The following is a 27,500-nucleotide window of genomic DNA, read 5'->3' as shown; positions in this document are numbered from 1 at the left end:
GAGCAGATAAAAAGCTAAAGTCCCTATCTGAGGGGTGCAGAGCCCTCCAGCAGTCCACCAACTGGTTGTCTCGCAACACAGCCCGTATCCGCCGAAGCACGGTTGCCGGGGTCTGGGATAGGCCCGTAGAAGAGTCAAGTTTCGGGTCGAGGACAACATTAAGGTCGCCCCCAAAAACCAAAACCCCCTCCTGGAACTCCCGCAGCCGCCGCAAGGTTTTAGAAAGCCACACATGTTGCCGAACATTGGGAACATAGACATTGGCAAACGTATACATAACTCCAGCCACGTGCCCCTTAACAAAGAGGAACCGACCGTCCTCATCAGAGATATGGGCGACTTCCGTCCAAGGGAAGTGTTTAGAAATCAAAACAGCCACCCCCTTCGATTTAGCTAAAGGGTTTGTACTGTAATATGCAAAAGGAAAATCCCGAGATTTCAAACCCGGGTGTATTGCACCACGAAAGTGAGTTTCTTGAAGGAATGCCACAGACACATGGCAATGTCTCAGGTCTCTAAACAGGGCAGAGCATTTCTCCGGGACATTGAGGCCCCTAGCATTAAGAGAAAACCGCACTAGATCAGCCGGCCGAAAAGCCATCGCCACCAAGCCAAAAGGGACCAAGAAAACGAAGAACAAACAATCAAACAAAACCAGACAAGACACCACAGGACGACACAAGACAAAGCAAGGCTAAACAGGACAAAACAAGACAAGGCAGGACCAAACAACACGGGGGAGGGACGGAACGAAAGGGAAGAGAAAAGGAAAGGAACCAAAAACAAGTACCTACGGCGTCAGCCGAGGGCAAAAAGAACGTCCCAGAGATCAAAAGATCTCGCAACATCGCCCTGGCGAAACAATGACACCTACGGAGAGAGGACTAAGGCTGCTCCGAGAAACCGAACGGTCCGGCCAGAGCAACAGCACCGGCAACAGAACAACAAAACAAGCGAACGGGTGAGTCTACTCCCCGGCAACCTAACATCGGAAATCAAGAAAAAGAGGGAAGGGAAAGTGCAAAATCGTGTGGACTATGGCCGTAGATGGCCAGGGAAAAAAAAACAAAAAAAAAAAACCCCCCCATTGGTGTCGACGGCCGGAACACCCTAACCACCCAGTACCCTCCCTGAAACCGACACCCCGGGAGCCCCAACCACCCCCCCTGAAAGCCCCCCCAAATTAACCCCCCACATCAAATAAACAGCAAAACAAAACCAACCCATAGCGGTAGGAGAAGCCATAGACAGTAGTCAATGGTGGAGGACAATAAGAACAGGTCTCGAGCGCACAAGGGGACCATGACGCCGCGAGATAAAAAAGCAATGCATACATCAGAGGTGACATAAACGACAGGAGTTGCACCAATGACGCGAACAGCAGGCACTCCCCACGGGCAGATAAATAAGAGCAATGACAGAGGGAAATAAATGAAAACAAAATTATTTTTTTTAATACCCAATGCAACACAACCCCCCCTCCCCCCAGAGACAGCGCACAGAAGCATAACCCCCGCACACGAGGTACATATGGCACCCAGCTGAGCACCAGCACCAGCCATGGGGAAAACAAAGGGAGAAAAGAAATGAGCGATGAATACCATAAACCCCCCCCAGACCCCCAAATAACGAAAAAGTAAAGGGAAAAATGAAAATAAGGCACACATGTCCAATCGCATAGTCAAATCGCAAGGTCCCGGAACAGCATAGGGACAATGCCCCCACTACGGTGCCATAGAACGCCGACTCCTCAAGGCCACAACAGCGCAGCAAAAAAGCAAGGCATTGCGAAAGTCCAGTACCGAGCAACGGCAGACGGGTCCACACTGGAGGCAATAAATCATTCCTCAGCCACTACAGCAAGTGCAGCACCGATGGCGGGGGGGGGAGGCACGGAGCTCGGCTCCGCGAGCGGGTATCCTCGCCGGAGAGACACCATCCCGGCGTGCGGCGCCCGAGCCCCGGGCAGAGGCACCACGACGCGGCGGAAGAGCAGGGAGGTTCCAGTCGTCCACAGAGACATCAGGCAGACGGAGGTCTCTCAAAAAAGCAGGGAGCTCGTGATGGTATCGGAGGGAGATTGTGGCCCCCCCAGATCGAGCATTAAGACTAAAGGGATATCCCCAATAGTATTGTAGGCCCCTCCTCCGCAGCTCCGAGGTAAGCAGACGAAGTGCTCTGCGAGCCTGGAGGGTGAGGTCAGAAAGGTCCTGAAAAAAGGTGACCCTCGAAGCGCCAGGAGCCCACGTCCCGGGCCCGACGCATAATCTGCTCCTTGACTTGGAAATCGGTGACACAACATATCACATCCCGGGGGTGGAGTGATGACAGGGGACCCCGAGGTCTCAGTGCCCTATGGGCACGATCCAGGCGAAGGACAGCGTCCGCAGGTAAGCCCAGCAGGTCCCAAAAGAGGCGCACCACCAGGTCCTCGACATCCTCCTGCATCCGGGGATCAGCTTCGGGCAGGCCGCGAATACGGATGTTATGGCGGCGGCCCCTATTATCGAGGTCCTCCAGACGCCGCTGGTAGTCCGCCAGGTAAGCCGAGTGATTGGAGGTGATGACGGACAGATCAGCTGTCTGCCGAGCCTGTCGTGTCAATTCCGCCTCCTGTCTGGAGATCTTGCCCTCCACCCGTGCCAAATCCGATCTGAGGCCCGTAATGGCGTCGGTCACCAGCAACTCCGAGACCAACGTGCTAAAGTCCGCCTTCCAAGGAGCTGAAGAAAAGAAGCGGAGCACATCGTCCGAGCAGGTAGGCAGGTCAACCGCCGCAGGCGGACGTTCAGGGCTCGGATCAGCAGACCCCCGCGAATTCGACGGCGAGGAGGCCTCGTGGTCGTCAGGCCCTGGGGGATCCAACACCACCGTAGTACGAAAATACGCACGAAGAGACGGCGGCATTGATGAAGCTCCATCCCGAGAGGACGATTGAGAAGAGGACTGGCGTTTATTACGTCTCATGGTAGGGGATGAAAGCGGATTATGGCTAAATTAGTCAGGTTGCCAGCGGAGCTCTGGTCTCATGCGTCCATGTCTCTTGGCGGTCAGCCACGCCCCCCAGTCCTAAACCCATCAAGTTTAATCCTTCTACCTAACCTTCCTACTCTTGATCCGAAAGAAGGCAAAATTAATTAAGCTACTTCTAATTCTGCCAGAGGGGGGGTGATTCCTTCTTGACTCCATGAGGCAATCGGATTTCTCCTTGGATCAAGAAGCTCTAAAATATTCTATTTATAACCCGTATGTCATGCCTGTGTAAAAAAAATAAAAAAAAAATAATCTCCCTCTGCAGTGAATTCCATAGCTTTATTGTCCTTACTGTAAAGAATCCCTTCCTTTGTCGTCTATGAAATCTCCGCTCTTCCAGTCTCAGAGGGTGACCTCTTGTTCTTTGTACATTTCTGTTAATGAACAGGTCACTCAAGGTCACTGAAGAGCTCTTTATATTAGCCCTGCATATATTTATATAATGTTATCATATCCCCTCCTGCAAAGAAGAAACATCAAGATTAGTCTGAATTACCCTGCCTAATTTTGTGTCCAAATGATGTCCTGTGTCTGAGTGAGCTGTGCCAGTCATAATTAGCTAGGTCAGCCTTTAGCAGACTTGTATTCAGGTACGGATCAAAGTCCCTGGGGCAATGCTATTAATTGAGCCCCCTCAGTATGTATGTGTATGTATAATATGTGTGTGCGTTTGTGTATACATGGCCTTGCCAGGATGATCTTTGGGTATAGGGAGTGATTCCACCGTGCACCTTTTGGGTTGGACTATGCACCATCCCTGCATAGCGAGTCCCTGTTTAAACACATGAAACGCTGGTTAGTATATACACACACGCATGCTGCATAAGAGGCATAACCTCATGCATTCATACAGTGACATCCCTGCAAAAAGATTCCAAACTTTAGGCAGAGGATGCTTTGTTAAAAAATTGCTTTAAAGACCTATTTATTAGTAACATATTAAAGTACATAATAAAATCATATCCTTATTAGATGAACCCTATTTTTGTATGTTAGATTTTTTCACTGCAGTCTGCTTGATACTAGAATACCTCGGTGTGCTAGATAGCGAGTCCAGGACAAGTGCCTGGTGGGCTGATGGCCGATCAGGCTGCATACTTCCAGATACTTTCGCACTTGCCTGCATTGTGCGGCCACTAGCCTGATACCTGCAGCCAAACGCTGCCAGTGTAAAAACGTAGCATTCCAAGGCCGCTTATTCATCCCCAGTCTGGCCCTTTACGAGGGTTGAGTGATAATTTGCTTGTTTTTACTAAAGGATTCTCTATAAGCTAGTTTTATTTGCTGTTTTAACATATTCACAAGCCCTGACATCATGATACATGATAAGTGTTATATATACAGTTTGTGTGTTTTTTTTTTTATTTTATTAAATAAAAAACCTAATGGCTAGTTGGCCTTAAAAGACATTTGCATGTGTATATATAATATTTCCGACTCGAGAAAAAACAATAAACTGAGCCAAACTGTGTAGTCTACTGTCAGTATATGCTGTCTGAACTAAAGTGATTTGTCTACAATAAACCATTATGTCCTAAAATGGACATCCACTCCTGAAAGTTAATGTTTGTTTTGTTTAGAAATATAAACAATTACCAATATGCTTTTCTCTAATTGGCTGAGCCCTTTCCTCCTACGTCGTTGGCTTGTTTTGTAGTTTCTGCCTGTGTCATGTCAGACATTCATGATAAATGCATGCATGTACACACACAATAGGATCTAAAAGTTTGACTTTGCCACCACAATCTGCTCTTTATTATCTGCTCAAAATAATAAAGGGAACACTTAAACAACACAATGTAACTCAGTCAATCACACTTCTGTGAAATCACACTGTCCACTCAGGAAGCAACACTGATGGGCAATCAATTTTACATGCTGTTGTGCAAATGGAACAGACAACAGGTGGAAATTATAGGCAATTAGCAAGACACCCCCAATAAAGGAGTGGTTCTGCAGGTGGTGACCACAGACCACTTCTCAGTTCCTATGCTTCCTGGCTGATGTTTTGTTCACTTTTGAATGCTGGCGGTGCTTTCACTCTAGTGGTAGCATGAGACGGAGTCTACAACCCTCACAAGTGGCTCAGGTAGTGCAGCTCATCCAGGATGGCACATCAATGCGAGCTGTGGCAAGAAGGTTTGCTGTGTCTGTCAGCGTAGTGTCCAGAGCATGGAGGCGCTACCAGGAGACAGGCCAGTACATCAGGAGACGTGGAGGAGGCCGTAGGAGTGCAACAACCCAGCAGCAGGACTGCTACTTCCACCTTTGTGCAAGGAGGAGCACTGCTAGAGCCCTGCAAAATGACCTCCAGCAGGCCACAAATGTGCATTTGTCCACTCAAACAGTCAGACACAGACTCCATGAGGGTGGTATGAGGGCCCGACGTCCACAGGTGGGGGTTGTGCTTACAGCCCAACGCCAGAGAACATCAGGATTGGCATATTCGCCACTGGCGCCCTGTGCTCTTCACAGATGAAAGCAGGTTCACACTGAGCACATGTGACAGAGTCTGGAGACGCCGTGGAGAACGTTCTGCTGCCTGCAACATCCTCCAGCATGACCAGTTTGGCGGTGGGTCAGTAATGGTGTGGGGTGGCATTTCTTTGGGGGGCCGCACAGCCCTCCATGTGCTTGCCAGAGGTATCCTGGCTGCCATTAGGTACTGAGATGAGATCCTCAGACCCCTTGTGAGACCATATGCTGGTGCGGTTGGCCCTGGGTTCCTCCTAATGCAAGACAATGCTAGACCTCATGTGGCTGGAGTGTGTCAGCAATTCCTGCAAGAGGAAGGCATTGATGCTATGGACTGGCTCGCCCGTTCCCCAGACCTGAATCCGATTGAGCACATCTGGGACATCATGTCTCGCTCCATCCACCAACGCCACGTTGCGCCACAGACTGTCCAGGAGTTGGCGGATGCTTTAGTCCAGGTCTGGGAGGACATCCCTCAGGAGACCATCCGCAACCTCATCAGGAGCATGCCCAGGCGTTGTTGGCAGGTCATACGGGCACGTGGAGGCCACACACACACTACTGAGCCTCATTGTGACTTGTTTTAAGGACATTACATCAAAGTTGGATCAGCCTGTAGTGTGGTTTTCCATTTTGATTTTGAGTGCGACTCCAAATCCAGACCTCCATGGGTTGATTAATTTGATTTCCATTGAGAATTTTTGTGTGATTTTGTTGTCAGCACATTCAACTATGTAAAGACGAAGTATTTCATACGATTAGTTCATTCATTCAGTTCTAGGATGTATAATCTTAGTGTTCCCTGTTATTATTTTGAGCAGTGTATATATATCAATATTTGGTACAACCACCATTTGCCCTTAATGACTCTTTAAACGCTGTCTGGAATTGATTCTCAAGGTCTATGCACCCTATATTCCTTTGTAGCACTAATTTAGAGCATACCTGAGTAAGGATGTAACCATGTATTCGTCTTTTATTTTTTCAAATGTTCCCAAAGATGTTCAGTGGGGTTGAGGTATGGTTATTGCGGTGGGAAAGCCATGAAAGTTAGCACCTCTTGCTCATCTTCAGATCTAAATTCTCTTCCACGCAACTTTAAGCCGAAAGGAATGGCATGCCTCTGCAGACGTGAATGATCGTTCTCTTTGGTCAAATTATAAATGAGTAGTTCACAAGGGGGTTAGTGGCTGCGCTCTCACGGATGTATATGAAATATATAGAAGAAAGAAAAATACAATAGTACAATATGTCTCAAAGCTTATTTTTGTTTGAAATGAAGGCCACAAAGGGCTACTTACATTTGGTGGGGGCTTCTTCAGTTAGCCCCAAAGTATACGCTTGGGCGATATAATCCTCGCCTTAAAGATTTCTTTGGCAGCACTATGTAATATGGGCTTCTTCAGTTAGCCTCAAGATGTGCATTTAAGTGGTATAGTCCTTGCCTTGGAATATCTTTAGCCTCAGCCTTTGAAGCAGTCTGGAGTGTCCACTGTTCCTTTTTGGTGAGCAATGATAGAATTGCTTACTCCTCAGCGCATAGGTGGTAAAATCCCCACCAAGGATATAGTGGTGGTTGACAAGGTATTTTGTCTTATAAATTAAAAAAGGTCCAGGAGCAAGATAAAAAAGTTTTTAAAAAAACGTATTTATTTTAAACTTTTGGTAATAAAAAAACAATAAAAACCAACAAAGGGTTAATATAAAATAATACACAAATGCGTTTCGCCTAGCACAGGCTTCCTCAGAGTGTAAATTATAAATGATCTTGTAGAAGTCCACAACCCTACCATTGGCAAAGTATCCTCACGCCTGAATGTTTCCTGCACCATTGTTTGTAGATTTTACATGTGGTGATACTGCTTATGTGGCAGTCTCCTTACACGAAGTTTGTACTTGCTACCAAAAATTAGAAATTTTGATTTGTCATTAAACAGAATCTTTCCTGTCTTCCAGTGCGATATTTCAGTATTGGTTGGTCCATGTTACACCTTTAGACTATTATTCTCTGATGAAGGCTGCACTTTGCCAGTCATCTTTTGACTATACTTTTTCTTACTGGGGTGGGGCATTCATTAACTCCTGATGTTACCCCTGGTATAAAATACAGTCACAACCATTTTAAAAATGTGAACGCAAATGGTGTGAAGAAGACACTCATATAAATCATTTTAAATAAAAATTTAACAGGTAAGAACATTATTTCCCTTAGTGTTAAATACTCCTGAATAAGTATGATTTTTTTTGTATTTTTAATACATTATTAAATAAAAGCAGTTGGCAATGGTGAACCGAGACATTTGGTCCCTATTGTATATATAATTTGTAGTGCACACGAGTTGGAAACATGATTCTTTTGTAAATATTGTGTATAGTGCTTGATAATCATTAGCAGATTTTGCTCTCCAACAAGGCATTTAAGGAAATGTTATTAGCTGATTCAGAGTAGGATACAGAACAGTTTTCCTCATTTGAAAGTCTTAAGAATCCTTATAAGGCTCCTTGCCAGATGCTGTGGAATTTTGTGGCAGTTGCACAGAAGTGATAACATGTACCTGTCTGCGAGTCTCGCAGCCGCAGAATCAGCTGTCAGCCACAAACATCCTGTCTTCTCAGGTTTCTTTAACCATGGAATCTCCCCATAGGGTTCAATATTACCATAGCTTGTTGGGGGTCTCTGTAGACATTTCATGCATGCATAGATTACATAAAATGGACATTCATTCGCTAGCGTTGTAATCGTAAATTGCTTCTTATGTGGAAAGGCAAAAGCACATCTAAGTGTTTAATACACCATGACACAACAGGGAAGTTTAAGTAGACGTGAATAAAAGTCTGTAAGTAGAAACTAAGCATTGAATGAATTTTATTATTTCTGCAATGGCACCAGCCGCTTTAATTTTTCTGTTATAAGTAATTCAACTTCATGTGAGGGAAAATTATTTACATCACGCCATAGTTACTTAGGCATGCTGCAAAGCCAATGGGAAAACATTTCTCTGTTTGATCATGGGCTGCTAGATGCACGGAGGAACTTCTTGCTTACGTCAACATTTTTGAAGGAGATGCCATTTTTCCGGGGATCTGTGGTTGGGATTCGCTTCTGTTGGGATAAATTATGTTTCAATGAGAGATGTCATTGTCAGGCGGCAACCCCAGGTATGTTACATATGTGCACAGTAAAAGTCTAATTGTAACAAGAACACAGTCCCAGTGGAGGCGTGAGTACCCAGTCCAGTCCTACCTGCAACATTTCAGAGAAGAAAAGAGATGCCGAACATTGCCCCATCTTTCAAAGAAATCACAATGATGAATAGTCCAAAACCATAAAAGATGAGATTTTTTAGAGCTTATGTTCAGATATATTCTATAAACGTGCTTGGTGCATCATAGCATTTATGCCTAGAGCCATTTATGTATATTCTAGTATGTTTCTATGGTAAAATAACAAGGGAAAACAAGGAAGTGGAGGAAAATCACTTGTTATCTAAACAGCTTGCATCATCCTTAAATGAACTCTACATATAGTGTTTTCTGTGTGGTTTTTAATTTTACGTATATATATTTCTTAAATATTTGGCTCAAAATAAGGTATCTTAGTGTACCTTCAGTTTAGTGCCAGCTAGAGAACCTGTATAAATAATTATTTCCTTGTCCTGACCTCACCTCCCTTCTCATCTCTCCCACCAGGGCTGCTCCCAAAACTAGTTAAGTGAGGAAAAATAATTGTACAAATCCTTAGGGACATTTTTAACACCAATATTAATATATTATGCTTTTATTGTATATTCAGAAAATAGCTTCATTTATTAGATCTCCGATTAAGGTGAGGCGATTACCTTTCCAACGGTATATGTTGGGGTCTGTAGCTGCTTAGATGCCTGAGATACAGGCATCTAAGCAGCATGCCCCCATACCGCTTTAACTAACAATTGTCAGTTGTAAATAAAGTTGCACGGTGACATCATCGCGTCATTGCTCGTGACGTCACCGGGCGGATCAGGTGGATCACACTGAAGGGCATCACCGGGGTAGGTGGTGATGGAGATCCACAGACCTCCATCAAGGTAGGGTAGTGCTAGCAACAGCATGGTGCCGCCGTTAGCAGTCAAGGGGTTAAAAAATAAACCCCCCTCAGAACAGGCTATATTAATTGAATTACAGATATTACCAATCAATACAATTTATTTTAAATATATGACACTTAACTATAACGTGTAAAGGAATTGGTGTGCATGTTGTACACATTTGACACAATCATTTTTCTGATAGCACACAGGTCACCCTTAGTTTAGCGCTGAAATATGTCCAGTATCGGGTAAGCATTTGAGGTGTCGGGTAAAATGCTTAACAAGCTGACTGAAAAATGCCTGGCAGTGGCAGACAGGATTACAATGACATTAACAGGTTTTTAACATTTCATTTCACTTAATTCTCTGAGTTCCAAGACTTGCGTCAATACGAACGCTGTGGCAATGCACCATTATATTTAGCTTGTGATTACAAAACCTACAGCCAGAAGTCATGGCAAACAAAGATTACCTTCAAGAATCATATGATGGACAAACAGCATACGTTATAAAGTATTTGTTGGGAAGTTTGCCTTGTCACCTTCAGTGAAACCTGTTTAATGAGACAGGTATAAATTTTAAGACTTAAATTATTGATTTTATTTGATTTTATTTTTTTTTCTGGATGTTATAGATATAATCTTTGTCAGCTTTTTGAGCACCGAGTGAAAACCAGAAAGGGATGTAGCACAAAGTAAAATATGCAAAACTGTAGAAATATTTCATAAAATCGGGAACAAAAAAGGTGTATCAAATTCCAGATAATGGGCACAGATATTCTTGCGTATTGTGGCAGGTTGGATATTTTTGGGCCAATACAAACATACAGTGTCCATTTCTGCCATGCTGCTGAAGCTGTATATATTTATATTGGTACCAAATAATACGATGTTGAAGACCACTGTCAAAGTTGTCACAGATGTTATTGTACATGGACACTGTTGATTGGTCCTGGGGGACTCTCCCTTGCTTCTGTTTCAGTGGCATTCTCTATGTATCAGAGGTGCACCACTAGATTTCATTATGTAAAATGTATTTATTTATATATGTGTGTGTGTATATATATATATATATATATATATTCTACATGTAGCTTGTTATGTTTCGTTGGCATTCTCTATGTATCAGAGCTGCACCACTAGATGTAATTCTGTAAATTAGATTTATATATATATATATATATGTGTGTGTATATATATATATATATATATATATATATATATATATATATTTTCTACGTGTAGCTTGTTATGTTTTGGTAGCGTGATTGAGAAATACTGGGACATAAGTCTCCCATCTAGACTCACATAATGTAAAGGTCATGTTATTTACTTCAAAAAATCTTACCTGACAAAAATGACCATTCATAACATTTGTCTTGATTAGTAAAGAGTCTGAGTCCCTTTCAATTAGTTAATTCTGTGGTTTTTTTCTTGTGGAGGGATACGTGGCTAAGCATTCAAATAGAACTGTATAAATGTATAAAACATGCATGCCTAGTTTAGCTTATTGATATATATGTGGTCTTCCGCTTCTTGGCTGAGTTTCTGCTGCTCCTAAACGCTTCCACTTTCCAGTAAAGCCACTTACAGCTGACCGTGGAATATCTGGTAGGGGTGAAATTTCACAAACTGAGGCTTCTATCACAGTACCACGCTTAAACTTAATGAGCTCTTCAGAACGACCCATTCTTTTCACAAATGTTTGTAAATGCAGACTGCACGGCTAGGTGCTTGGGTCTTATTCAGTATTTAAGAATTGTGTCCCAATATGTCTGCTCATAACATTGCTGTGTTTGGTATTTTACTTTTAAAGGAAACAAAGTATCCTAGTTCTTGTCATTTTATTATAAGAAAAAAAGTTTCAAAAAACTGTTATATTAAAACAAGGAACTGTATTTTGAGAGGTTGCCTGCATGGTATCAAGCAGTCATAAAAACAGGACAGCTTTTGGCATTATAGTTATATTTTATAGTTTACCTACAGTCTCCCCCCATATAATATGTATATCTCTTTTTTGTCCCAGAGAAGAAGAAGAAAGTGAAAAATAGATTTGAATATTCTACTGACACAACTTTCATGCCAATTTCTCCATATCCATTTCTTACATTTGTGAATTTTACTGTAAAATAGCGTGCTTGTCTTTGTTATACACAAATTCTGGTTAGTAGTAATACTTTTTGGGCATTAAGGCTAGCAATATATAATACTAATAAGTACATTGGAAAAATAAGGGGCTAAAAATAGAAACTTTCTGTGCCCTATCCGGAATAACTAGTTCCCCTGTGATATGACAGTCCTTGCTTAGGTTTATTTTCATTGCCTTGGCTTCACTCATTTTCCTTACTCATCACTCACCCTTTTATCAGTGTTAGGTATGCCTGTTGGAGTATAGTGCATGACTCTTACTGGTGTAGCGTGCAAAAAAAATTATATAAATATATATAATAAACTTGTTGAGTTTGTATCCTCAACAGTTAATGGTTAATCCACAAGCTCATATAATACCATACGCTTTCTAACTATTTGAGACAGACCTCCATAACCATGTGGCCCACACAAATTCTTTAATTGGTCTGGATCTGTAAAATTGAACTTCCACTTCGATCAGTGTCTGACTGCCGTGTTCTGTCATTTGAAGGTTTAAAAACGACTCAAATTGTGAGCATGTAATTGAATTAGGAAAATGCAGCTTAAAGTTTTATGTGCTTTCTGTGATTTGTAATAGGCAAAAAAAAGCTTGTCTGAAAAAGAGATGCATATATTGCAGACTGTTAATCCTGGAACATATGGCTTTAGTTTTCTCTTTAGTGACTAAAGTGCATGGAAACTATTGCCTGATACACTATGAAGGCTACTTTACTCAAAAAAAACATTCTGCAAAAAATAGTATTATTGGGTAGCAGTGTAGTTAGCTGCATTTTGTATACCATTTATAATATGCATTTATATATTTCAAGCATAGGGCTACACCTTTAAATTACCGTTTTCATACATTTGACACTCAGATCATTAAATGTATATGCATATATGATTATGAACATATTTCCCATTATTTTGAGAATGTGTAAAGGAACCGGGAAGCCCACAACTTCCTACCCCTTATACCACAGCGTTGAGAAAAGATATGCTTTACCCTTACGCCTTCCGTTTCCATACATCAGCATCCTAGAGGTTGTGAGGGGCAGCGTTGACGACAGGAACAAAGCGGTGTCACTTTTATTACTGTATTACAGCCACAAATACAATAGAAGTGCATGCACTAGTTACTTTTTCTAATTCTCTTCTTGGATGTTGATTTTTTTTTCTTTTTGTAGAAAATTCTGGGGGTTTTTTTATATTTTTTTAACTTTTTGTTTTGTTAGGACCAGTAAGCAGAAATCAGAAACTACAGACCCTCTTTTCCTACAATTATAGTGTGGTAGAAAATGGGGTCAGTGAGAAAACATCACCCACTGGGGGTTGTCTGCTTTCAGTTTTAAAAGCAGTTCTTAACAAAAGAAAAGTCTCCTTAGCCTAATCCCTTTCGCCATGCCTAACTATGGAGTGATGACAATGTGGTTAGCTTTACTGCGTTTTGAAAAAGAAAAGCCAATGAGTGATGGAGAAACTTGCACAGAAAGGGCTTTGAGTTCTCTCAAAATCCTTAAATTATTTTAATGATAAATAACTATAGATATATCCCGCTAACATTTTAGCGGGATATTAATTTACATGGCATAACTAAGAATCTTCCCGAGAAAGTGGCCTTTATTGTTGTGTTTTACATACTATACCAAGATAGCTCAAATCATATAAAACAAAAACATAGAGAACATATAATTTATCTTAACACAAGCATATCTTGTAAGGATGAGTATGAACGAATGCTAACCCTTTGTGTAATTTTAGTTGGGTTTTTTTTTGCATATTTAAAGGAATACACTTTTATGGTTTGAATTGTAAAATATACATTACAAAAAAAAACCAAAAAACTTTTTGCATCTTAAAATTAGATACCCAAAAGTGATGTCGTTAGTACTCGGATAAATCATAAAATAAGGTGTAGTCAAATAAATGTCAGTGTTCTATTAAGTTTACCTTTTATTTATGATTCTCACAATTTCTACACACCTATGGTGTAATCTGTTGTGATATATTTTTCCCTCCTTGAATAGTTTTCTAAAAACCACCTTAAAAACACAACTGTCTGGTTAATGCTGAGATAAAATTCTCCTGGTGCATTTTGTAGTCACTCATTTATCACATTTACAAGTTGAGCTCCATCACAGTCGGCATCCCCTCTCTCCTCCCCAGACTGTCAGAAAACCCAAACACGGTGAAGAATGTGAACTAAAGCTGTCCACAAAGAGCTGCTATAAAACCGGAAAATAAAATATGATATATTAAGTAGCTGGTGAGCCTCACTCAGGGAACTTGGGTCACAACAGGTCAGACGCTGGAAATCGAGTCTGGACCAAAAATGTGAGCTATTCAGTCTGCATCTAAACCCTACCTCAAAGGAACTGACTCCTTACCCTCAGCAAGTCTAACTATATAACATATATATATATATATGTATATATATGTGTATATATATATGTGCATATATATATGTGTGTGTATATATATATGTGTATATATATATATATATATATATATATAGAAAATTGGTCAAAACTGTGCCTGAAGAAAGGTGACATTAATAATCCAGGCGTCTTCTTTTGTAGCAGAAGATGCATTTAGAGCAGGAAAGCCGTATTATTCTGGAGCACTGCAGAGTGCCTGTCATTTATATACATCCAGGGGGCTATTAAAATATTTTTTCCGAGTGTCCAGCAAAAACAAATCATATTATGCTTATGCCACATCACTCAAGTCAATGGGAAGCACACAGCGGGTTTTAAAAAATTGTTTATGGCTAAAATATTGAAATTGTGGGAAGGGGGGGGTTCGGCAAGAGGAGCTGTATTGAAAACCGAGCATAATTCATTACTTTGTATATCTACATGATAATTGCGTGTTTGCGTAATTGTGTTTGCTCACTTTGTACTCCTTTGTAAGTATTTTCTTACCATCCAATATTTTAAGCATCTTTTCAGATGCAATGCACAGTCAAGTAGCTGTTGAACAAATTGTCACTTGCTTTTGAAGATTTATTAATAGGGCTGAAAAAACATATATAAAAATGATTTAAGGAACCAGCATTAAACACTTAGGCTTCACCATCTATACGGGCACAGTTAATAACTTATCATTCTGTCTTTTAAGAACGGCTGTGCCCCAGAACATCTCAGTTCTCCTCCTCCTCTGCCTAGCGTTTTGTGCCTCTCATGCGCTTCATTATTTTTTGGAATGAGAATCTATATCTGGTAACGCGATATTTGGAGCATGAGGTCCTCTGATACGGGCCGATATAATGTAGCTCCATAGCAGTTGTTGTTCTCCACAATATTTGAGTCTTAGCCCCACATTCTCAATGTTTTTGGGGGGATTTTTGACTGTATAAACCTCTGCATATAATCTTATGTGCATGCAGAGCTTACAAGCTCCTGATGCGTCTGTCACCACCAAAACCATTGGTATGCTTCCTATTTCAAAATACAAGAAAATGTATAGATACTTAAGTTCTGACAAGACTGTTCAATACGATAGATACTCTTGTTTTTATGAGATGTCTGATCTAGGCTGGGTTTTAATTTATTTATAGAGAACTGTAGATCACAATAGCTGCTTTAACAGTCTAGTGAGTCACACATTGAAAGACAAACAGATGAAGAATTTATAAAAATATAAATAAAAAAAGCTTTTAGAACCATTCATTTGTTTGTTTTGTTATATAAAAAAAAAAGGAAATGTAAAACGCATGAGTTTTGGGCAGAAATCCACAAGTATTATAATATTGCTCATTAGATATACAATACATACTGCTCAGGAGCTCTGTTTAATGTTAGGACTCAAAACGGCAGGGGTTTTTTTTCCCATTCAAACCAGACATGTTAACTATGTCTACCTTTATAGTTTTCTACTTAGGGTTGGAAGCGGATAGTGTCCACTCAATGGCATTCAATACAATTAACTTCTAAGCGTATTACAATATTATCATTTGTGTAGACACTGCATTTGAGATTTCCCAAAATGTTATATTTTTGTATGACACCATGTGTATGAATGTACGCTGCTCTTTCTCCCATACACAAGCTTTGGGTTTCAGAGGTAACGTATTAAATCAAGGAGTGAATCCACATGCAGTTGTCATTAGGGTAAACTTGGCCAATTCTGGAAATCCTTTCTATGTTGGTCTCTTGTATGGTTCATGTTTCGAAACGGAAGGTGATGCAGTGGCTGGTTTCACTGAGAGTGCCCATCTGTGATTAACCCTTTGCTCCTAGTGATTCAGCTGACATACAGTAAGTATCACATAGAATATCAGAAAACACGATTGTGCCAGGCATGAACAGATGCATCACTACAATTTCTGATAAGCATTGAAAAAAATGTAGTAATGTCGTCTCTGTGTGTGGGTTTTACTTGTTTACAAATAGCATTTTTAATTTATAGGCCAAAAAAAATGTTTTTGGGATTCTGATTCCAGGATCTAATCATGCTAGTATTTTTTTAGTTTTTTTTTTCTTCAGGTTTCTTTAAATCCCCAGTGGTCATAAGCAACATCTGCAAGAGTCATGAATGTAGTTTTGGCTGAACACACTGCTAGGAGCCTGCAGCTGATCAGCTCTGCCTCATTTGTAGGTGTCACTGCAGTGGGATTAGCTTGGAAGTTTCCAGGCAACGTGACACGCTGGCCAAGCCAAAGAAAACCTTCAACGTGAAATACTTCTAATTTTTCAACCATTGTTTAACCAAAACAAAGACCAATTAGGACAGCTTTCAACAATGGTCAATGTACTATATAGCAGAAGATTATACTGACACTGTTCCATTCCACCGCATGTTTAAAATATTAGTTCCTAAGCCTGTGTGCGGAATTGGCAAACCTCATCACAGCTGTAACGTTTTAGGTTAAAAACACCATTCCATGTTGGTTTTGTGATTGCTAAAAGTTGTATCTTGCATATTGGAGCATAGCTTTATTAAGAAATGTTTCAGGAACCACTCGTTAAAGTAAAATAATTTGTCTGTAATTGCAGTTATCTTGGTGTAATTACTAATTTGGTATTTCCATTTAGTAGTATATATACATCCAAAATGGCAGAATTGATTATTTCAGACAACATAAAGGTAGGCAAGCAACAAAGTGAGTTATAAAGTCTTTAGCATAAGAACCAGGGAGGTGGTTCTGCCACTTTACAGACCGCTGGTCAAACCTCACATATTGTGTATTGTGTATGGTTCTGGAGACCCCAACTACAGAAGGATATTGATATTCAAGAGAGATTTCAGAGAATGGCTACCTACATTGTAATTGGGTTGGCCAGTTAAAAGATCTCAATATTCGTTTGGAAGAGAGAGAGTGAAGTGAAACACTTCAACAAAGTACAAGAGAGAAGTTTATTTCAGAGAAGGAGAAACGTTAAAACAAAAGGTTGAATTTTTAACCCCTTCGTGACAATTGCCGGTCCGGGCACGTCACTGAAAATCGTGACGATTATGACAATTGACGTGCCAGGACCGGCACGTCTTTAAACGGGTGAAAAAATCGATCCGTGATCGATTTTTTTCACTCAAACGGTGTTGCTCTAATGCCTCGACATCGAGGCATTGAGCAACACCAAAAAAAACATTCCCGCCCCCCCCCGATCGCTCCTAGGAGCAAAAAAAAAACATGTTTGAAAGACTGCACGTCTTTCAAACATGGCGGCGCCCGCCGCCGAAAAACGGGTTTAGGAAGCGATCGCGAGTCGCTTCCTTTGCTTAGCTGGTGTTGCTAAGATGCCTCAGTATCGAGGCATCTTTGCAACGCCTGTTTAGCAAAGGAAGCGACTCGCGATCGCTTCCTAAATGCTCAACTTACCTTCCCGGTGCCGGTGTCTTCGAAACACACGCGGTGTTTCAAGATGGCGGCGCCCATCAAGCCGGGGGGCGGAGCCTGCTGACATCATCGGGGGGTGTTGCTGGATGTCATGGACATCCAGTGAATAACACCCCTAGTGGTCAGATCACTCATAAGAGTGATCATGATTTGATAAATCAAAGGCAATGTTTTCTAAACATTGCCTTTGATCAGTATTGGATCTGCCCCCCTCCTTCACTTGCTTCTAGTGAGGGAGAGAGACAGATCGGTGTGTTCTGGTATTTCAGGTATTCCCTAATAAAAATATATATATATTGATCCAAAGGCTCTTATAAGAGCCACCCATATAATATTAACCCCTTCATTGCCATTGATCACTGCATAAACAGTGATCTTGCATAGTGGCAATTGTTTTTGGTTTTTTTTTTTTTTACATGTTTTTTTACTTTTTTTTAGTTTTTTTTACTTTTTTTAGGTTTTTTTTTTATTTTTTATTATAGCCATTAACCCTTTCCTTCCCCACTATTTTTGCTGCAATTCTTACCATGCAGCGGTATACGGCTGAGGAGGCGTATGCCTTTTTGGCCACAGATTCTGAGGCCACTGATACAGCGTCAGATTTTGACGTTGGTCAGTTCACAGATACATCTAGTGATGTATCTGTGGCTGTTAGGACGCCTACCACACGTAGTCGTGGCAGTGCACCAGAGGCATGGGTAGCGCCTAATAGGTACAAGCCAGCTATCCCTCCTTTTTCTGGAATTCCTGGCATCAATATTGATGTTACAGGATTCACTCCACTGCAATTTGTGCAGGTTTTTTTGGGAGACGATGTCTTGGGAGACATTGTCACACAAACAAACATTTATGCCCAGCAGCACCGTGCTGCTAGCCCTAATTCTTTTTGGGCAAAACAGCCATGGACTCCCATTGACGTGCCAGAATTTCTTAAATTCTGGGCACTCACAATGTTAATGGGCATTATAAAAAAGCCCTCCATCCGCTCCTACTGGAGCACCAGCCCCATCTTTAGTACCCCCATTTTTGCCCAAACTATAACTAGGCAAAGGTATGAAATGATTCTTCGTTTCATGCATTTTAGCGACAACAGCCTGTGCCCCCCTAAGGAGGACCCCCAGTTTGATAGGCTGTACAAAATCCGCCCCCTGATTACCCATCTCGCTGCCAGGTTTCCAGAGGTTTATACACCTGGAAAAAATATCTGCGTGGATGAATCCCTAATGAAATATAAAGGAAGGTTGGGATTCAAGCAGTATATTCCTTCCAAGCGCTCCAGGTATGGAGTGAAGGTGTATAAGCTCTGCGAGAGCGAGACAGGATATACTCATGCCTTCCGGGTATACGAGGGTAAGGATAGCTACCTTGACCCTCCAGGTTGCCCAGATCATCTGGGCACCAGTGCCAAGATTGTTTGGGACCTAATATTCCCCCTTATGAACAAAGGCTACCACTTGTATGTAGATAACTTCTATACAAGCGTCCCTTTGTTCAAGCTGCTGTATTGTTTCGATACGGTAGCTTGCGGTTCTATAAAAAAGAACCGCTTGGGTTTCCCACAACGCCTGGTACGAACCCGGCTAGGAAAGGGGGAGACCTCAGCTCTACGCCAAGAGGAGCTTTTGGCATTGAAGTTCAAGGACAGAAAAGAGGTGTGCATGCTGAGCACCATCCACGATGAGAGAACCGTGGAGGTTTCTGTCCGTGGCAGAGCTGGGGTCACTACAAAGCCAGTGTGCATCAGGGCCTATAACAAGCACATGGGTGGAGTTGATCTGTCAGATCAACTCCTACAGCCCTACCTCATTATGAGGAAGACAAAGGCCTGGTACAAGAAGGTTGCAATTTATCTAATGCAAATTGCAACCTATAACGCTTTTTTGCTGCACAAAAAAGCAGACACTGGGCTGAAGCTGTCTTTTTTGCAGTTTCAGCTCGAAGTAATTTCAGGTATCTTGTACCGTGATGCACCTGGTCCCCAAGTAGTGATGGGAACCAACAGAATTGGGGCTACCCATTTTATTTTTAAAATCCCCCCTACAGCAAAGAAGCAGAATCCCCAAAAGAGATGCAGGGTATGCTACAGCAGGGGGCAAAGAAAGGACACCACATTTTACTGTCCAGATTGCCCTGGAAAACCTGCACTCTGTGTCGGTGACTGCTTCAAGCTGTATCACACAGTTTCCCATTTTTAATTTTTTTTTTGTTCCTGCTCCATTTTTGTATTTTTTTTTAATTTTTTGTTACATTTACTGTTTTTTAGCTTTTATTTGCTCCACCATTTTTAAGCGTTTTTATTTGCACTGTCAAGTGACCCCTGTGTCCATTCCGTGGCATGAGGGACCACTTAAGGTGCTAGATCAAATCCCTTCTTGGAGATAGGCCAGGCTTTCTTGTAACCTGTCCCTACTGATAGTTGGGTACAAGCATTTTTCTTTACCCAGATGTAAAATTCCTACTGAATTTGAATTGCTCATGTTCCAAATGTGGCCCTTTTGCCCCCAAACAATCTGACAAACCCATGCATGTGGGGTATCAATGTACTCAGGAGATGTTGCTGGACACATATCTGGGTGTTGTGTGACCGCAACATATACCAGGAGCTGTAATTTCACACCTGAAGTACAAAGTATGTGAAAAAAACACCAAAAACAATTACTATCCCAAACTTTGACAAGGGTTGGTGGTAGGATTAGTGCATGGAAAGGGTTAAACTATCAGCATCTAAAATACCCCCTGGGGTGTCTAGTTTTCAAAAATATATGGTTTGGTGGGGTAAATTTAATTTGCTGGCTTCAAAGATGCCCCAAATACCACATAGAGACAGAATTACCAGATTCAGAGAAAAATGGTTTTGAATTAGCAAAACGCTACTTGTACTTATTGCCCCATAACGTGTAGAAGAAAGCAAAAAAACATAAAAACATTGGGTATTTCTAAACTCGGGACAAATAGTAGAATCTATTTAGCAGGTTTTTTATGATGAATAAAAGATTTTTCAAATAAAAGTGAGAAAATGTGGTTTTTTTTCAATTTTTCGTCATATTTTATTATTTTTATTATAGGAAATTACATCATATGAAAAAAATTTTGGTGTCTGAAGAAAGCCCTTCTTGTCCTGAAAAAAACAATATATAACTTGTGTGGGTTTAGTAAATGGGTTAAGAGAAAATTACAGCTAAACACAAACACCGCAGAAACGATAAAACAGCCATTGTCACGAAGGGTACAAAAAGTAAAATCAGCCTTTGTCACGAAGGGGTTAAAGTTCATACACCACCATCTTTCTGTTCTGGGAGAAATATTATGTTTTATCATGTACCAGAAGACCAAGGATACCAAGGACATTTAGAGCTATAGTTTCCATGTAATGCATACTTTATTATTTTTCTGTGTGGTAACGATCACTAGTCCTATGTTAGTATGCTTCCAAATATACCAAGTAATAATACCAGGTTGAGACAAATGTGTAGCTGGCTGTGTCATTTTTGATACATTGGGGATTACGTCCTATCTGGTAGAAAAAAAAACTGCATTATTTTGTGTTGATATCCACTGTGACAGAAGAATCTTCTCTTGGACCCATAAGGCAGTATCTACTTTATTTATTAAGCACAACTCATTGTAAAACTATTGGTTTAGAGGAAGAACAAAAACCTTCACATTTGTTAAAAATAGAATTTTCCCCATTTACTGTAATATTTTGGTCTCCCTTCAAATTGTTTCTGAAGATACCCAACACATCACTTGGAGTTCTAGTGATCTAGATCAGTGTTATTGATGACAATGTTTTTAACATATGACAATCAAAGAAAAGCTAGCAGAGTGATGGAGCAGCCTCTCTTATTAAAAGGTTATAAATATAAAAAAAAAAAAATACTTATGTGTATCTAAATAATTCTATACATTCAATTTCTATATATGGCTGAAGGTTTGGTAAACAATACAGTATATACTATGTTGTTAAATACTTTATATATTCCCCCTCTTCCGTCCATTGTAGTGACAGTCTGCTAGTGGGAATTCTGTGCCTCGGTCGATATGTTAAACAAGCCATGTCCCTGAGAGAATTAGCCATTTTTATGATGGCAGTGTGCTTTTGCATGGTTTGTTTCAGTTTTCAGAAGAGACAAACATTTCAATAAACACATGGTCATTTACGGTTTATTTCATTGCAGGATGTCTCACGTTCTCCAATTTGATGAAAATGAAAAGAGTAGAAAGGTAAAGGACGCAAACATGCAGGATGAGGACACTTTCGAGATATATGACCCACGTAACCCAGTCAACAAAAGAAGAAGAGAAGAAAGCAAAAAACTCATGAAGCAGAAAAAAGAAAGAAGATAAATTTGTTTCACAAGCTACACATTTTTTTTACTGTTAAGGTGCTTTTGCATATTTCACACATTGTCATTGAGAGATTAAATGTCAGTGATAACTGTTGTAAACATTTGATTAATTAAATTTCTAGTTATAATTACTTTGCTGTGTGTTTATATGGAAGTTGAGGCAATAATTCTATTATGTTTTCTAGCGAGACGTGAGATGCAACAAACCTGGCCCTCGTGCCTTCTATAGATGGCAGTACACGGTATTGGCCATAAAAATATGCTCCATAGCGGCAGTACATGATGTTAATCGTGTGTTGATTGGAGACATTTTCTTTGGCAGATCTGGGGCCACCAAAAACAGGCTCAGACTTATCGCTGTGCAAATACCTGTCTAGTGACTCAAATTAAGCTAAAAGGTCATCGTTCTAATCATAACCTCTCCCATTACATAGACCTGAGCACCCAGATAGGAATTTGAAGGGGCTGCCTTTCCATAGTTTATTTCTAGGGTCAGTGAAGCAAATTCTGTATTTTTACCAAAACAATCTGTTTCGTTTAGAGTGTGTGCTGGTGATGAACAAACACTATACTACAAGCAAGATATAGGAAAGTTCGAATTCATGAATTTAATAATCTAGGAATCTGCAAAAAAATAATAATAAACATGAGCATAACCTTTGTCGGCTTTTTTTCTGCTGTTAAATACTTTTTTTGTCCACCACAACCCATAACATGCAAAAACTAAAAATACCAGCTTAAAATGTTTTGCCTTTTTCTTTTTTTTTTTTCTTTTCTTTTCTTGTATGCAAATATAAATGTACACTTAAGATTGTGACCAATGAATACATATCATGCTTCTAAGGAAGTAGAGAAAAACACCTCTAGCAGGGTTTATATGCTCTTTCTAACACTTTAACAACCATTGATGTGTGTCGATTTCCCCGTGCAGTGTACCCTGTGACTGTAATCGGCTAATTCACTTACAGTATTTAATTTTTCCACCTCAGCTGGAGGCCTTTCCTATGCATGCAAACTTTCTCACATTCCTTAAGGTCAGTAATGTATTTTTTTCTCACGTAAAACACATTTATGTTGGTTCACAGACAATTATTGCAACGGCCCTCTTTGGACTTTCTCATCTTCTCTACAGCAGTAAACATAGTCACCTGGGCAAGTCTACGTTTTCCTTTCACATCATTACCACCCCTTTTGTTTTGATCTCAGGAATGCAGCAAATTAATGTCACAGGTTAATGTGAACAGTGTTCTGTTTTATTAGCCATTCTTTAAAAGTAATATAATTTGTATTTATATGTATTCGTTTATTGTGTTCTTGTTAAAGGGAACCTGTGACCAAAATAAATACTTTCTTAGATGTAGTGAAATTGTTGAATACCACTCTTTTTAGTGGCAGGTAGCAAATCTAAATTAATGGAGAGGTACGCAAAGAAACATTTAAGATGTTAAATTTATTTAATTTTTACATTTATTTTCATTTGTATTTCATTTAATTTTAAGGTATTATTATTTTTTTGGGGGGGGGGTTAATATGGTCATTTTGCCTGCAGAATTTACAGTGACCAGGAAGCCAGGCTTCAGCTGTGGAGCAGGAATAACACAATGTGGCAATACGCCTCTCGTGCTCCACACACAAGAATACCCAACGCACAAAAAGCACCACCACAGCAGACCCAACTTCATGCCTTGCCTACATCAAAACATGGCTGGATCACAAATCCCAACCTGCACATTAGTTCCCACTCGCACATTATACCACAAACAGATCATGACCTCAATGATACCGCTTATTTGTTATAAACAGCCATTGATTGTTTACCATATTATTTGCAATATGATATATTTATAGACTATATAGGGACTGACACGAAGTATTTTTGCTACTAGTATTTTTAAAGTTTTAGTTTATCTTATTAATGTTATCTTAGCCTAAACTACTAGACACACACCTTGAACTTTTTATCATACTCCCCAGATGGTAAGCAACACAAGTTAACTCTGATCACCCAGCAGAATATTCTGACTAATCAAAGTCTGTGGAAGAACAGACAATGGCAGCCAACAGGTCTGCAGATACAATGTATAGGAACACGCTGAAATAAATTTGGATATTTTCAATTTTCTATATCACTCAATACAGCACTGTGTTTTATGCTGAAGGAGTAAAGTGAAATTTAAAAAAATCCTAAAGTTCCTAAACTTTGGCTATAATAAGGAACAAATATGACTATAAATTAACTATAGGGTTTTTCGTTGTCTTTAAGGCCTGAAAGTTAATTCAGTTTCTGTTTTTAGAATAAGGACGTTACATTAATTGTAACGTCCTTATCAGTGAGTCACTAACAGGTTTCTTGATAGGGCCTGAAGTGTTGGGTAATAAAAACCACTATTCTAACTTAATACAAGCCACATGGAAAGGTTAGACATGTACACCATTATGTCTAAATATGTTCCATAACCACAAAGATAACACAACTCAAAGCTGAGGTGTGAAATGATTTACAAGAGAAGGCTGTCATCATCCATGGAATGAGTGACTTTTATGAGGAATGGTGTAGAGAAGTTAAGTGTTGCGTTCCTAAATAGTGTCATTCACTAAGAGAATATGTGTCAAAAGCTTTAGTTATCTCAACATTTCTTCACAATCATTGTCTGATTATTGTTAATTAGGAAGTGTCTGATGACTCTTCAAGTATGTGTGTGATTTACGGGCTTAAATCATTTGCGTCACCGAGCGTGAATTAACACCAATGTACATTTTCCATTCATAAATCTTCATGGTAGTCTATTAATACAAAATCATCCAACAATGATAAATACCTATAGTTAGTACATTAGAGCAGGTTTGTTGCAATACACAGATCGTTTTTGTTTTTCAAACATTTATTGTATCCTTCAATATTATTTGGGTCCACTATTCCTGACATTCAGAATGGAGCTTTCGCCTTGATTCCCAACAGTTAGATATAATTTGATTTGTGTGATACTAATTCCTCGTGATGCAGAAAACGCCTTCTCTCTATCCGTGTCTTTTTATCTTCCCATTATTAGGCATATTTAATTTATTTTCATTTAAATAATTTATTATTTTATTTATATTTCATAAATTAATTTTAAAATTATTCATTATCTCCTGTGCTGAATGTGAGAGCCATCTTTCTTCCACGTCACCTTTTAGCCTGGTCCACCTCCTTAAAATAGTTGTGATAAAGGAGATTTGTTTGTAGTCTTCTAAACAACGTACAAATTGTCTGAGAAACATGTTGCAACTTCCTGCTTATACTGACTATAGGATGCTAACGTAATCTTCACTGCGGGATCATGTGAAATGAAGGACCTTGACATAAAATGCCCTTGGTTCATGTCAGAGCTGGAGAAATATACATCTGAATAACTTAAAATAGAAAGTGTAATTGAAAAAGCAAATAACAAATGATGTATTAATTTTGGTGCTGCATTCAGTTATGCTTGTATCTCAGATCATAATTCCCCCTTTAAATGCCTCATTAGCTATGTGACAGAATGACCTGTCATACAGGGCCCCAAGGTACTCAGAGATGGCTCCAGCCTGGCTGCCAAACAGGCAGGAACTCCATTGTTTAATTAATCCCATCAATAGGATTGCTGACTGGGGATTAAAGGTTGGGTTGAATACATGTATCTGTTAATTTATGTTAATGAAGTTCTGTGGCTATATGAGTCTATGTTTTACTACAATAAACTGTTAATTCCTGCTGTACTCAGTTCAAGGTATTCCGGGGACAACAGGAGGATACATGTGGGTGATCTCTGGGAGTTACTACAGCTCTCTTGGTGAACCAGTTACATTGGTGGCAAGCGGCGGGATTGCTTCCTAGTCTGAGGGACACTTCCTTTGCACCGGGATCTATCTCCAGGAAAGAGAATGGAAGTCAGCTACGCAGAGCTGATCCAGAGGAATTGTACCCGCCTGAAGCTCTGGAGGGAGGTTCTCCACCTGGAAATTAAGTTCAAGGGGAAAAGCCTCCCAACCTTTGAGGAAAGATTTTGGCTCCAGCAGAAGTTGCGGATGCCGTTCTTGGGGAAGCAGCCCAAAGAGGAATGGGTGGCTGAGCTGGAGGTGCTGGTCCAGACAGAGCTGAGGTTGGAAGATGGATATCGGGCTCTGCGGTGGTACGCAGCACAGCTGTGCCTGGGGCTGGAAGATAAAGGTCTCACAGAGGGCAATGGCTTCGGTGGCCCGGGATTATTATTGGAAATTATAGAAAAAGATCCTGACTTCGGTAGTGCATCGGAGTGTCGGGGGGAAGACGTCCAGGAGCGAAGGGCGGAGGATATCCCATATGTGCCTGAGTTGTGGGCTGACCTGGATTATTTGGTCACACAAGAATTGGAACTGGAACAGGCATATCAAGAGTTGTTCGACCATGTGCAACAGTATGCCCCAGTGACCATGGATTTTGCTGAGTGGTCACCTGAGGATGTTGACCCAGGAGGGGTGGATGGGACTGCGATCTCTGCCCCTGAGTCACAGGATTACTGGACAGCTAACCCAGATCCGATAGCGGAACTATGTGACTGTACACTACAACCAGATCCAGAGACTGTGGATTTTATTGATTTTTCATCTGAGGATGTTGGTCTGGAAGGGCTTGCAATTGGCTTTCCTTCCCAGCAAAAGGAAGAAATTTTTCTGGGTGTAGTAGATGGCACTGCGGTCTCCACAAGCACCCACCCAGCAGAAGAGCTGCTATCGGGGCAGAGTGCCACTGGCATCTGCCTGCTCCTTTCCCTGTTTCCCGAGCCTGACCACAGCAACCTTGTAGGGTCCAGTCAGGCAGCCCCAGAGACTGTGGTAGTTGATGGGACTGCAGTCTCCACACCTGGGTCCCCGGAATGTTGGGCAGTTGGCCCAGATCCACACTCCCCAGCAGAAGCGCTGGCAACAGGGCAGAGTGCTGCTGTTCTCTGCCCACCCCTCCCCCTTGTTCCTGAGTCTAACCATGACGCTCCCGCAGTGCCCGCTCAGACCACCGCAGCCGAAATACTGGCAACAGCAGAGAGGCAGGACGGCCCCTCTCTACCAGCACTGGAGGTCCCCACAAACCCTATAGAAGAGCTTTCTCCTGGTCAGAGTGCAGCTGGCCTCTGCCCTCCTTCATCAGACGTCCCTCCACTAAAGGATGGTACAAAACCAGCACTGGGGGACGTGTATCCCATACAGGTGGATGAGACTGTGGTTGCCACCTGTTGTCCCCAGAATTGCTGGGCAGCTGGCTCGGATCCCCAACCCTTGATTGAAGGGGCCCCCGCCACCCTGTCATCTCCCCAGCAGCTGAGAAGACTCCAGAGAGAAGGCGCAATTGTCAATTCTCTCCAGCGGCAGTTATATTTTTCGGGAGAGGCAGAGGGCAGGCGGGTGAGTACTGCTCTTTTGTTACATTGTTTTGGGGAGTACCAATTTATGGCCGGCAGTGGTGATTTCAGAGTCAAACAGTGTGGGGTCTTATCAGATGTCAGTCTCTCCCAGAAAAAGGAGATATGTGATGGAGTGTGTGACGGAACTGTCCATCACTGGGGCCCCTGGAGAGGACTGAAAGCAAGCCTGCTACCTACAGATTATGGAC

The 27,500-nt window shown here is 41.1% G+C and overlaps 1 protein-coding gene and 1 non-coding gene across 2 annotated transcripts in view; both read left to right on the top strand.

The window, feature by feature from the left end:
• The window catches only part of LOC149285513 (spliceosome-associated protein CWC27 homolog), a 71,437-nt gene extending 49,544 nt beyond the window's left edge, over positions 1–21,893 (top strand). Inside the window, exon 14 of the mRNA XM_089495251.1 lies at positions 21,725–21,893. Within this exon, the coding sequence (XP_089351377.1) occupies positions 21,725–21,893 (169 nt within the window). The remainder of the gene's footprint in view (positions 1–21,724) is intronic.
• On the top strand, positions 19,845–19,974 carry LOC149285514 (small nucleolar RNA SNORA35). Its single transcript, XR_016277764.1, has one exon. It is a non-coding gene; the product is annotated as a small nucleolar RNA SNORA35 (small nucleolar RNA).
• Positions 21,894–27,500: the final 5,607 nt, after the last annotated feature.

The sequence above is a fragment of the Sceloporus occidentalis genome, unplaced genomic scaffold, assembly GCF_023333645.1.
Source record: "Sceloporus occidentalis isolate IW3139 unplaced genomic scaffold, rSceOcc1.0.p SCAF_78, whole genome shotgun sequence".
Taxonomy (NCBI): domain Eukaryota; kingdom Metazoa; phylum Chordata; class Lepidosauria; order Squamata; family Phrynosomatidae; genus Sceloporus; species Sceloporus occidentalis.
This window is presented reverse-complemented; position numbering and strand designations above follow the sequence as displayed.